Raw genomic sequence first — 13498 nt, 5'->3', positions numbered from 1 at the left:
AATTTGATTTGGAGTTCATGAGTGTGTGCATCACGTGCCTTGAAACAAAAGATACTGTGATTGACAGCTCGGTTTACAAGCAAAAATTATGGCCCAATCCCAATTGTATCACTTAGCCCTTCCACTTACCCCTATCCATGGCCGGATTAAACAATGGGCATCATGGGAATGGACCCAGGGGCCTGTGCGCCCTTGGAGCCCCTGCAAGGGGGGAAAATTTCAGAGTGTCTATTTAGGCTAATTGCAAATAGCGCACCTCGTTGGAATAAACTATTTACATGATTCCCATCCTTCAATCTCTGATTAACAGAGACATTATAACTAAAGAGCACCACTAACAGCAGTCTGAGTGGCGTAGCTCGTAAAGGGCACAGCAACATGTTTTGACGTAATCAATTATCAACTGTTTGAATCCTCCATCTGCTTAACTCATTTTTCGTCCTCTCTCCCCATTACATGTCAGATTGGAAATACATTTATTTTTAATTGTCTTCTTTCAATACCTAAAGGCTCATAAGCAAGATGCACTGCACTGCCTTTTGTTGACATTAGTAAAGAGCAGTGTGCTGCACATTTTATGTTACTGATCATCCACTAGATCAGCAGTCTAAGTACCGGAGCACTTCCATATAAAGGAAGATTAGTGCTCACGCAGTGCATTACACTCAAATTTCAGCAGTAAAAGCAGGAGAATTGGAATGTCTTCATCTCTACTAGCAAGTCAGTTCATGTAGCATTATTGGTCATTGGTTTTAGTTTAACATTTAATCAAATGCTAAATAAGATTAATTCATAATATCCACATTTGACCATGTTTATGTGCTGCTGTGACAGATGAAGCAAGGATGATGTCTGTGAAGGAGGGACAATCTGTCACTCTAAAGCCTGATGCTGTAATTCAGAGAAACGATCAGATACTGTGGACGTTTGGACCTCAAGAGACTCGTATCAATGAATTCAATACCAGAGAGATCTCCACAGGTGATGGTGCTGATGGGAGATTCAGAGACAAACTGAGGCTGGACGCTACAACTGGATCTATAACAATAACAAACACAACAAGCAAATATGTTGGAGTCTATAAACTGAAGATCATCAGCAACACGGGGACCTCATACCAAACTTTCATTTTTACTCTCATACGTGAGTATCTCAAGTCTTTAAATGAAATGAATGTCAGTGTTGAAAACTCAGGGGTCCGTTCTTCATATGTGGATTACTCATTTAGCTTGATCTGGTTATTGATGATTTGAATTGATCTGAGAGTTGTTGTTATACCAACAGTTCTGGTAGCTCAAATCTGCTCAGGAGCAGCAGGCTTATTTCATATTAACAGTATTAGATTGTGTCATTTGAAACGAAGGTGTTATTGAATGTACAGTATGTACCAACTAATGATATTTTCTTACAATAGTAACTGCACATTTGACCAATTGCTTGCCTTTATTTCCTATAAAGTATAGACTTGATGTACGTTATACTTTTATAATGGCCATTATTGCTTATTAAAACATTGAAAATGAAAGGAAGCAGTGATGTTAGGCTCAGTTTTGTTATAAATATGCACACAGTTCTCAGGAGTTTGTTTTCCATCTCAAACTTGCGAAGTCTGAACTTACAAGGAGAGGATGCAGGACTGAACTGTGTGTAGGCTACTTAATATTCAGGAAAAAGCCCCAATCAGAGAGGCGAATGTCTGCAGCCCCGCCTCCGTTTTCAGATGTCTCCGTTTTTCCACATCCACACTCACACGGAGCAGCAGTGTTTTAGAATGAATACGGCCTCTTTAGCATTTTCAAAAAACTCTGTTTTCGGCGCTCGAAAACTCCAGCGTAGTGTGGATGTATGGCGTAACCGTCGCAGAGCTTATGCGTTTTAAAACTAAAACATATTAATGTAAACAGGGCTCAGAGTTATAGGATTAGGGGTTTACTAAACCAAACCAAACCAGTACAATCAGGCTTTATTTGTACCATGACCGTGATTGACAACTTTCTCTGTTAACTCTGTTAAAGTGTGTGCACATTAAGATGGGACATCAGGAGCAAACAGTCAATCACATGCATTGAATCATTGAATCTCGCGTGTCCTTAAAAAGTCTTAAAAATTTAAATCCTGGAAATTAAGATCTTCAATTGTCTTAAATTTATCGTAAAGTGGCTGTTGGGTATAAAATTTTTAGCCGGTGTCCTTAATAGAGTGGAGGAACTATGATGTCACCTTGTAGGTGAATCGGCTGCTAGCATAAAACTGGTTCAGTCGATAAAATCCCCATAGGATTTTCCCATAGGCTTTTTGAAGATTGAAAATAATAAGATCTGTAAGCTCTGTGTTTAAACACAGTTCATTACACTTACACGTTTTGTCCAGCCGGATAATCCTCACACAAAAATACAACTTTTAAGATCCAAAAGTGCTAAATGCAAACGCAAGAACTGAAAAGCTAACATTAGGCTATAAACGGACTACAGTGCTTTCAGGGCGCTCGTCTGTGACGTCAGCACCACCCTGCTTCTGACAACTTCTCAAGCTTATTTTTATAAATAAGGTCCATGACAGATTTACTCTCTTGGTTTATTATATTATAATCCACGCTATATATTATAAACAAATAAATACGCAAATACACGTAAACCTACGTGCCTTTTGGATAGTTTTTACGTGGGAAATACGTTTTGTTTTGCTTTACGGTTGTTGTAAAAGTTTTAAAACTGTATGTACATTTAAAGGCAAGGCAAGGCAAGGCAAGTTTATTTCTATAGCACATTTCATACACAGTGGCAATTCAAAGTGCTTTACATAAACAGGAATAAAAGAAACAATTATAAGAGAAATAAAACAAACATAAAAATGGTAAGAATAAAAATAAAATAAAATAAATAAAAGCTGATAAAATGTGTTATAAAAGAATTAAAAAGAAGAGAAAAACATAGTAGTTCGATCTGTCGGACGTAGCACAGTGCTCATTCAGTATAGGCACAGCTAAACAGATGTGTTTTCAGTCTTGATTTGAATGTGCCTAATGTTGGAGCACATCTGATCATTTCTGGAAGCTGATTCCAGCAGCGAGGGGCGTAGTAGCTGAAAGCCGATTCACCCTGCTTTGACTGAACTCTTGGGATTTCTAATCTATTTGATCCTAAAGATCTGAGTGATCTGTTAGGTTTGTATTCAGTGAGCATATCTGTAATGTATTGAGGTCCTAGGCCATTTAGTGATTTATAGACCAGTAATAATACTTTAAACTCTATTCTGAATGTAACTGGGAGCCAGTGTAAAGACCTGAGGACAGGTGTGATGTGCTCTTATTTCCTGGTTCTGGTCAGAAGTCTGGCCGCAGCGTTCTGGATGAGCTGCAACTGTCTGACTGTCTTTTTGGGAAGGCCAGTGAGGAGGCCATTACAGTAATCCACCCTGCTGCTGATAAAAGCATGAACAAGTTTCTCTAAGTCCTCACTGGAAACAAAGCATCTAATTCTTGCAATGTTTTTGGGATGATAGTATGCTGATTTACTAACTGCTTTGATATGACTATTAAAACTCAGATGGCATTTAAAGACATTTAAATAAGTGTATCGCTCATGTGCATACAGCTCGCTTACCTTAGACGACAGAGATGAGGCGTGAGGGACAAGTCTATATGCCTGCAAGTTCCATCATGGACACAGAACAACATTCAGTATTCTTTTTTTGTCACGAAGTACAGCGAAAAGCAGCCCATACAATCACATCTGCTATACATTTTAGGGAGTAGCGTAAATACTGCAGTTATGACAGAGATAAATGTGTTTAGATGAAGAAAAAAACCCGTTGAAAAAATGTATTGATCACGTTAAAATGACAGATAATATGTATGTATTTTTACACATTTATTCACATATTTGCATTACTGAGAGCAGGAAAGAGACAGGCTGCACTGATAAGCTGTATCTTCATAATATTGTTTAATTAAAATAAAGGATCAACAAATGAATCTGTCTTGACAGTCTTTACAAGTGAAGGCATTATCTACACACAATATGAATTCCCAATTAGAAAAATACTACAAACTATAAAATACTATTCATGAAAATACTTAAATAAAAGACTAATCCAAATGCCCAACACAAGCGGGCTGCGCTCCAGACCAGTTCAGCTCGATGACGTATAATGTCTCCGACACCGCCTGTAGTGCCATTTAGCAACTAGATAGCAACCATCTTTTTAAAGAAGCGTAACCCATTTAAAAAATCAAGAGTGTTATGTAAATGATGTGTTTCATGTCGTAGAATAAAATATGAAAGTATCTTGAGTTTGTGTTAGCCAAGAACCTTATTTAAGCGATTTTACTAAAATCCCATTGAAAAAAACCAATTGACTTTGGGATGAGGCAACCGGAACTGCTAAAATGCTAACTTGCTTCCGGGTTTTTGCACACAAATTGACGTCATAGTTCCTCCACTCTATGACGATAGGGAAGCACAGTGGTCCACCGAAAATTATCTAATAGTTGATTAATTTAATATGTGTGAAACAGGAGAGAAATGACAGTCTCCGTGATTTATTAGCTTATTGCAGTAGGTCGGCTACAGACACTTACGTCGATCTGCACCTGCGTGCTGACATTACGCAGTTGTCGAGGTCAGGTTCAAAATGCAAAGATGGGAAAGTGTAAATTTAACGACGTGGCAATTAGGCATTGTGTAAATTCTGCAAAAACACTTTTTCGTTAGAGACCATGGGGCTCAAAGCCGTCGAGTCGCACATGAAAGGAGGAAAACACCAGCGGTAACTTACATTGCAACAGCTAGTCATAGCGGGTCCAGGTTAATCCCTGCATTGTTTGTAGCTAGACCTAACAATGTTACTAGTTCAGACTAGAGCTGAAGATATAATTTCTCCGAACCCGACGGATGGGTTCAGACTTAATTTCTATCATTTTAGACAGGGTCGGGCCGGGTGGGCTTGGGCAGTAAATGAACAGTCATGTAATGCATTTCGATTAGCGCGACAGTAATCAAATCGTTTGTTACAACATTAAAATCCATCCCTGCAAAGGTGAAACAAATGATGACGGAGAAGCCAAAAAGAATGAATTTTGACTGCGGTCAGGCCAGCTGCTAGTTCAATATGAACAGTCATTCTAGCCACCAAGGTATTTCAGCGGTCGCTCATACACTGCGTATTACAGTAGAGCACTAAACGGCAATGTACAGCGAGCTGACAGGGAAGATGAAATGAATGTTCTTGACTGGTGGAAGATGAACAAACAATCTTAGCCATACCCAAAACATGCTAAATTAGCCAGGTCAATAATGCTCAGTGAGCGCAGGACTGCACGAAAGCCATTTACAGTGAATTCAATGATGTTCCCCCACAAAAATACATAGCCAAATTTTCATGAGTCTTAATCTTCCAACTTCCATGTGGCCTATAGGCTATGTTCTGAATAAGTAATGTTAACACGTATAAACGACTCATTCATGAAAAAAGGCAAAAGAGCTGTGTGCATGTGCAATAATGTCGAGCTATAAACGGGTTCGGGCTTTTTAAAAGCTGTCAATCAAAATGTACTTGTCTGGCTCAGGCCCTATCGAGCCTAACTTTTATGGCCCGATTACAGCTCTAGTTCAGACGCCACCTCACAGTCAGCTATAACAGTTTCATTCCACCGCCAGACACCCAAAAGACAGGTACTGTCGGTTATTTATACTGTGATGACGCACAATTAATTTAAATCTAATGAGGACATTTAATTGAGTAGCCTATTCCAAAGAAATTATGAAATTTTTGGGTCTTAAATTATATTTGTTGAGGTCTTAAAAAGCATAAAATTTTAACTTTAAAATGGTGCAAGAACCCTGTAATAACTGTTACCTTTTAGTAATATTAAACATGTTAGTAAGAACTGTTCAGCTCAAAATATCTTGTGGAAAAAATAACATTGCATAAATATTTGCCTTTGTTAGATGACCTCAACCTTATGCAAAGCAAATTGACGAGTACATTTTACAGCACATTTTTACATACCTAGTTTTAAAACTCTTATAACCGCAAAGAAAACATTCATTTTTTTATCACATGAGTGCAATAATTAATGTTTTTCCTTGTTCTTAAATAATTTATTGATAAACCTATAGAGGTCAAATTTGAAACTTTTAATAATTACACCCATGCTTTTCAGATCCACTTCATTTTATTTGTGTATTCCTAATGCTTATGTGACGGGTAAAATTGAATCTTTCAACTCAGTCTTTAAAGAGTTTTCATAATCGCTTTAGTGGTACTATTTTTTTTTAATAGCCATTAAATATTTACTGCCGCATTTTTTTTTTAACTGCCACAAACTAATTTAATCAATTCATTGTTTTTGTTCAGTTTTGATAAAGAGCATCTGAATTAAATTTGTATTTGTATTTCTCTGTTTCTATGTGCTTCTGTCACAAATGAAGAGGATGGGATTTTAGTGACAGAGGGAAGTTCTGTCACTTTAAACCCTGACACTGAAATACAGAAAGGCGATTTGATCCTGTGGATGTTTGGAGAGGATGATAGTCAGATAAAGATAGCTGAAATGAAAAAGACATTCGATGGTCCTGATGCGATATTTACAAACAGACTGATCTCTGACAAGAAAACTGGATCTCTGACCATCAAAGATATCAAAGAGTATCACGCAGGACTGTACAAACTACAGATCAGCAACAGCAGCAGGGCGACCACAAACAAGACCTTCAAAGTGCTGGTAAACTGTGAGTATTTTAGTGATGTTGATGCGTTGAAATGCAAGCATGTAATGTAATATTATCATGGAATCACAATATGTGTGCATTGTAATATTAACTGACTCAATATTTTTGGGGGATTTTTGTTAATAATAAAAAAGTAATGTGTGTGTCTGTTTTAGTGCCGCATAAATGTTCCCTTCTGGCTTTGTTTGGCGTTATTTTCATTCAGAAAGCACTTAAAATATTATTTTGCTTTTAGAAAGTAATTTGATAATTGTAACTGTATTATAATAGATTTTTTTTTTTTCCCCTTTGTCAAGTGACTGACGATCAATTTTTTTGTGTGCTTTTTCAACAAAGTCGAGAAAGTGTCAGTGATGGAGGGAAACCCTGTCACGCTAAAGGTTCATGTTGAAATTGATAAAAAAGATGAGATACAGTGGCTGTACGAAGAAGAAAACACTCTTATAGCTGAAATGAAGCGAAGGGGCAGAGATAAAAATTATGTTGGAGGTGGGAGATTTAAAGACAGACTGATGGTGGATGACAAGACTGGATCTCTGACCATCAAGAACACCAGACCCGATCACGCTGGACTTTATACACTAAAGATCAACAGCAGCAAAGGGACCTCCTACAAACACTTCTCAATGTTTGTCAGAGGTGAGTCATGTTCAGACTTCCTCTCTGGATGAAAACTGAAACATACCTAATGGAAATCCTAAAATCACATGAATTTTGCAAATGTCCATAAATGTATGTGGACAACTGAATAGGATAAACTTTTTTTCCAATAGGAAACATTTTACATTAACTATGATGGAAACATGCATGCGCACAGTATATGCATCAAATATGTATGAGATTTTGTTTTAACATATCATGTGATAAGATAAATGGCATTTTAGTGACACAATAATAGACAAACCAGCAGACTAACCAAATTGTAAAGGATCTAAAATGTTGTTTTGGTCATACTAAAATGCTTTACCCAAAGTCTGTCATCACAGTGGTTCAGTATTATTACCTCCAGTCTTTTACAGTCAACATTTAGTTTCCCATTGTGACTTGATCTAATTTCAACTTTTTTTTGTTTGTTTGTTTCTAAGCGAGGATGATATTAGAAAAGGAGGGAAACAACATCACTCTGAATGTTCAGGCTGAATTACAAAGAGATGATCTGATCCTGTGGATGTTTGAAGACGAAAACAATCTCATAGCTCAAATGAATGGAGAAACCAAAGAGACCACATTTACTGAAGACGAGAGATTCAGAAACAAACTGCTGCTGGACGAGAAGACTGGATCTCTGACCATCAGAAACGCGAGAAACGAACACTCTGGAGCTTATAAACTACACATCGTCAGCAGCAAAAAGTCCACGCACAGCACATTCAGAATTTTTGTGTGTGGTGAGTGCTCCAGCTTAACGGACTTTACTATCAAAATACAACATTGGCAAATTAGGTTAAATTCAAATTGATTTGTATAGCAGTTTTCATGATGCAAATCACTTAAAAGCTCAATTATAGACAAAAAGTATGGTACTTATTTAAATTTAGAGTGATGCCTTGTGTTTATCAATGTTATATAATGTCAAAGAAATGTCCATATTGCAGAAATTTTCATTTCCGGGTTTAAATAGTCATGCAGTGTAATGACGGTATTCAAGCAATCTTATGATCCTGATTACAATGTAAGAAATATTTTGTTTTAAAACCTGAAAAACAAGAATGTTATTAGGAGCCAACAGCTCATTGATAATTAATCTATAGGTCTAATTATGTGTAAAGAAATTAGCCTTTAGTCTCGTTACTTCACTCACTCACTTTCCTTCGGCTTAGTCACAGATTTATCAGTGGTTGCCACAGTGGAATGAACCACCAATTACTCTGGCATATGTTTTATGTGGCAAATGCCGTCCAGCTGCAAAACCATCACTGAGAGTACACCAAAACCACTGCTGAGAAACACCCATTCACTCTCTCATTAACACACACACATACACATACACATACAACATGGAGCACCCAACCAGAACATGTAAACCCCACACAGAAACCAGTGATTTAAATTTTTTTTTTTTTTCTGTGAGGCAACCGTCCTATCCACTGAGCCGCCTGTCATGTTACTTCATATTACTAAATAGTGATGGCTGCTTTCTAAGCAGTGCTTCATGAAGCTTTACTGGCAAGGTTACATAATTTCAGTAAATGGGCCTTTGTTATGTTATAATATTTTGAAAAATCAATGGTTCTCCGCTTGGAGCGATGTGTATTTTAAAATCTACATGACTCATGTGGGTTTAAAAAAACTAACCGCATGTTTTGTCTACGTTTTTGAAAACAAAGGAGATATACTGAAGGACACACCGTCCTATGCGAAGAGATAGTATATCTTTATTTTTTTCTCAATATGAGTAACTTTCTCTGTTTGTTCTCCAGATTATTCTGATCCAAACACGGTGTCTGTGACGGCGGAAGAAAGCTTAATTTTGATCACTAATTTTAATGTAGAGCGAGATGACCAACTGCAGTGGACATTTGAAGGTGTGACGCTAGCATCTGGAATGAACGGAGACGTCAGTAAGACTTCATACGGGGATGATGAGAGATTCAGAGGCAGGCTGGAGCTGCACCATCAAACCGCATCTCTGACCGTGAAAAACACCAGAAGATATCACTCTGGAGTTTATCAGCTAAAACTCTGGAATAGACACAAGAAAAACGTTTGCTTGAAAGTCAATGTTACCGTTTCTGGTGGGTAACTTAACTCTAATTAACTTTTAAATGATACTCAAATCTATTATTGGTTTTTTAAAAAGTGCTAAAATCAAATTTTCTAACATATTTGCTCAACTAAAGCCTTGAAATGACAATCTGCATCTTAACGGATCTAAACAGGGCCTGGAAGATCTCACTACATTTGTGACCCTGGGGCTGTATTTATCAAGCTTCTCAAAGTGCCATTTTAGTCTTAAGTTTGAAAGTAAATTCATGAATTCGCACCACGTACAGTAAGTATAAAAGCAAGTTATCACATTTCTTAAAGCTAATGACTCTTCCACTTCCAGTTATTTAGTCCGCTCTCTCAAGTGGTTTGGAGTTGGTAGTAAGGGTTTGTGTTGGGGCTGTAGAGTAGACAACTGCACAATGCATATTTTTCAGTGATCTTGTTGACTGAATAGTGATGCGCTAAGAGAGTAAGATGAGTGGTACACGTGAGTTAACTTGCAGTTTGAAAAAAATCTGAACCTTGTGAAACAGATTATTTTTTTTATGTGTCCCTGCTTGATTGTCACCACAAATACTAACAGCTCTTTCCAGTGATTTGCTGGAAGCCGGAATATAAAAGTACAGCCTTGTGCTACAGTAGTTGTCCATGTTGCTTTAGTGCACCAGATAAATAACAGTTGTTTTGTTTTTAATAATTTATATTTGGCTATTTTAGATTTTTCTATTTCTATGTCATTATCCAAAATCACAGTTGTGGCACAGCGAAGTGAAGTTGCACATTTAAAGCTGGTCTCCCATCCAATCATTAGTAAGCCAATCAGATTAATCCACACTCACTGTAAGTAGCCCGTCTATCATTACTCACTTATCTTAATTTTTCAAAGAATCCCGCATCCACCCCATCTTCCCTCTTTTACCAGGGGGAACTCTCGAGAACTACCTGATCACGTACCCCCTTACATGCTTTTCGACCAGGCAGCCCTGTGCTCAATTATCTCCGAGCTCAGGGTTCTCTCCAAGGACAACATGCCAAACTTGCTAATATTATTAAGCAATATCTAAGTCACCTTTAAAACTGATGCTTAATATTTACTACACTTCACTTAAAGTACATCTGATTATGAGTAATTCACAGAAGCTTGATAAATACGGACCCTGGACAACAAAACCAGTCATTAAACGCCTATTTAAAAACAAAAACCTGGGATGAATTATCTGAAAGCTGAATAAACATTGCATTGATGTATGGTTTGTTGGAAAATATTAGTCAGATATTCAAGTATTTAAAAATTAATCTGAAATCTGAAATATTGAGAAAAATCATCTTTAAAATTAAATTCTTAGTAACACATATTACAAATTATTTTAATATATTTATGGTAAGAAATTTGCATCATTTTTAAAAGATCATTTATGAATTGTTAAATGTATCTGTGCAACTTCTGGTTGTGTGCTCTGCTCTCATATATTAGCAGTGTGGATGAAATTTAATAATCAAACACTTGAGTAAAAGTACAAATTCCCTGACTAAATTGAGTCCAGTAAAAACAATAATTAAGGACACAACTGTGACAAGGTTACTTGTCTCTATCAGAAGTGATATTGATAATGTACTACATTAATGTAGGTAACTACAGAATAGATGAAGATCTTCTCCCTTTTTGTCAGATTTTTTTTCCAGATGACAGCAGAAACGCACTGAATGAATCAGTTAAAATACAGATCTAGAAATCCTGAGTAATTTGTGAGTTAAACAGACCTTCCTGAAAATTCATAATCGCTTTGAAAACTTTAGATTTGATACAGTGGAAAAAACATTTTGGGGATTTTTTTGTTTGTTTGTTTTTAGATAGAAATAAGAAAGAAATCTAGAAATAAGGCAAAAAATCTTAAGTAAGAAAAGCCTTTTTTTGCAGTGTAGTTAAACCTGTGCATGTTATTGATGTGCAATCATTGGTCAATACCGTAGGATGCGAGTGCAGCTATTGGCAGGTTTGTAAGTTTGAGAAAAAGTGTTTTGACTATTTATTCAGCAGAGGGCCTTAAAGGTCTGTTCTTTTTTTGGGTTGTAAACAACTTTGGCTGTGATCTCAATGTTTGATATGTGTTACATTACATGGATGGCTATTGAAGAGACCGTTTACCCCACAAAAATTCACATTTACTCATCCTCAAGTGGTCACAAACCTTTATTGATTTCCCTTTGTCCATGAAAAATGTTGGAAAGCTGAAAACATTGACTTCCATTATAGGAAAAGCTGATAGAGATATCCAACATTTCTTCAAAATGTCTTTTGTTTTCAACAGAAGAAATAAATCTAACAGATGTGTGACAAGTGAAGGCAGAGTAAATGATGACAGAATTGTCATTTTTGGGTGAAATGTCCCTTTAAATTACTAGTTGAAATGTTCATTAAATAGGTTTGCTATATCGTGAAGTGTGATTTAATAAAATGTGCGTGTTAAATTATTTGTATTTCAGTTATAAAGTTTTCACATATCAGTGAATTAAGCAAAAGTATAGTTGATGCTCCACCAGTGACTTTCTGTCTGTTCACCACACAACGCTGGGTCAAATATAGACAACCCAGACACTTTATTGTTAAGTTACACATTTTACAATATAACATGTGTTGAAGGATCTCAGGAATCTGCAAACTCTGTCAGAAGCATGGAAAAAAGATCTCAATCAGGAACTTTCATTTAGAAAGCCTGTAGAGAGGCTCAGACACAAACTCTGAACACAGTAAGATTGAAATGAACACATAACTGGCTAATGCGGGTTTATATAACCCCACTGTTACTAAAATTCAATGACAATATCGTTGATCACTCCTAAATGGCATTCAGGTAAAGGAACGCTCTTTCATTGTGTGGCAGTGTAAAGAGATCCTGATTTTCTGGAAAGGAGTGCATAATAAAATAATGAATGTCACTATCCCTCTTGAACCAAAAAGTTATATATTACATTATTTGAGAAGAGAATATATATATATATATTTGTTAAGCTAAACAATTTCTAGCACTTTATTGGAAAAATTTGGAGGCTCCAAGTGTAGAGAGGTGGTTTAAGGAGATCGCAGTAAATATGTCACTAGAGATAATTACATATATTATTAAAGATAATTTACTATTACATATACTATTAAAGAAGAGGTTTTTGAAGATGCTTGGAACCTTTTTATGTCTTATTTCAAAAAAGAAAATAGCAGGGATATACCTGATGAGAAAATAGAAGATATGTACTGTTGGTGAAAAATGGCGACCATGTTTTGTAATAGGTGGCTCAACTTATTACTATTTTTTTTTTATTTTATTTTAAAACAATTTTATTTAAGCAATTTTTTATATTTTATTTTATTTATGTATGTGGACAGCACACATGTTGTTATTTTTATTTGTCTTTATTTTCCTTGCTATTTAGTTTTTTCTTTTGTAAGTTGTTGACTACAAGATATAAACGTATGAGATCATTTATGCTGTAGGTTTGTGTGTTGTAATTGCAATAAAAAAATAAAAATGACACTGTTTAACCCAATATATTTAACCCATATATTTGACCCAATGTTGTGTTATGACACCCAGCATTTTTAGAGTGCGCTAAATGTTAATTAAATCTCAATTTCTGCGACATTTATATAGAGAGTCAGAATTTGATGCACACATCAGCATCGCTAAGAGCTTCTATGTTGAAACTAAATATGCATGAATATAGTTTTGCTGCATGCAGACCAGAAGAAGATTAGCATGAATATATTTTGAGGTGTGTGCGCATATTTATTTTTGTGAGTGTGCTCAGTTTTCCTTTTGACTAATTTTACCCTCAGTGCTGTTATGATCTAGAGGTCAGCAGCTTCCCAGAATGCTGTTTTAACAAACACAGCCACATCTATTAAGATATGACCGCTTTAAACAGGTTTCTTTCCATCAATGGTTTATTTTACTTTATTTTTAATGGCCAGGTACCATCTTTAGAATTGGTTTTCTTGATGTAAATAAAGTGTGCGCTAACTTAAAAATGTTTTCAGAGACAATAATAAAGTCTTTTTAAAAATA

At 36.1% G+C, this 13498-nt stretch overlaps 1 protein-coding gene across 3 annotated transcripts in view; it reads left to right on the top strand.

The window, feature by feature from the left end:
• LOC130216498 (uncharacterized) overlaps positions 1 to 13498 on the top strand; it is a 29906-nt gene extending 16408 nt beyond the window's left edge. For all 3 annotated transcript variants that reach the window (XM_056448396.1, XM_056448397.1, XM_056448395.1), the window contains 5 exons: positions 835 to 1143; positions 6432 to 6731; positions 7068 to 7370; positions 7817 to 8119; positions 9152 to 13498. In XM_056448396.1, the coding sequence (XP_056304371.1) occupies positions 835 to 1143; positions 6432 to 6731; positions 7068 to 7370; positions 7817 to 8119; positions 9152 to 9474 (1538 nt within the window). In that variant the 3' untranslated portion in view covers positions 9475 to 13498. The remainder of the gene's footprint in view (positions 1 to 834; positions 1144 to 6431; positions 6732 to 7067; positions 7371 to 7816; positions 8120 to 9151) is intronic.

This window comes from Danio aesculapii, chromosome 22 (assembly GCF_903798145.1).
Source record: "Danio aesculapii chromosome 22, fDanAes4.1, whole genome shotgun sequence".
In the NCBI taxonomy this organism is placed as follows: Eukaryota; Metazoa; Chordata; class Actinopteri; order Cypriniformes; family Danionidae; genus Danio; species Danio aesculapii.
This window is presented reverse-complemented; position numbering and strand designations above follow the sequence as displayed.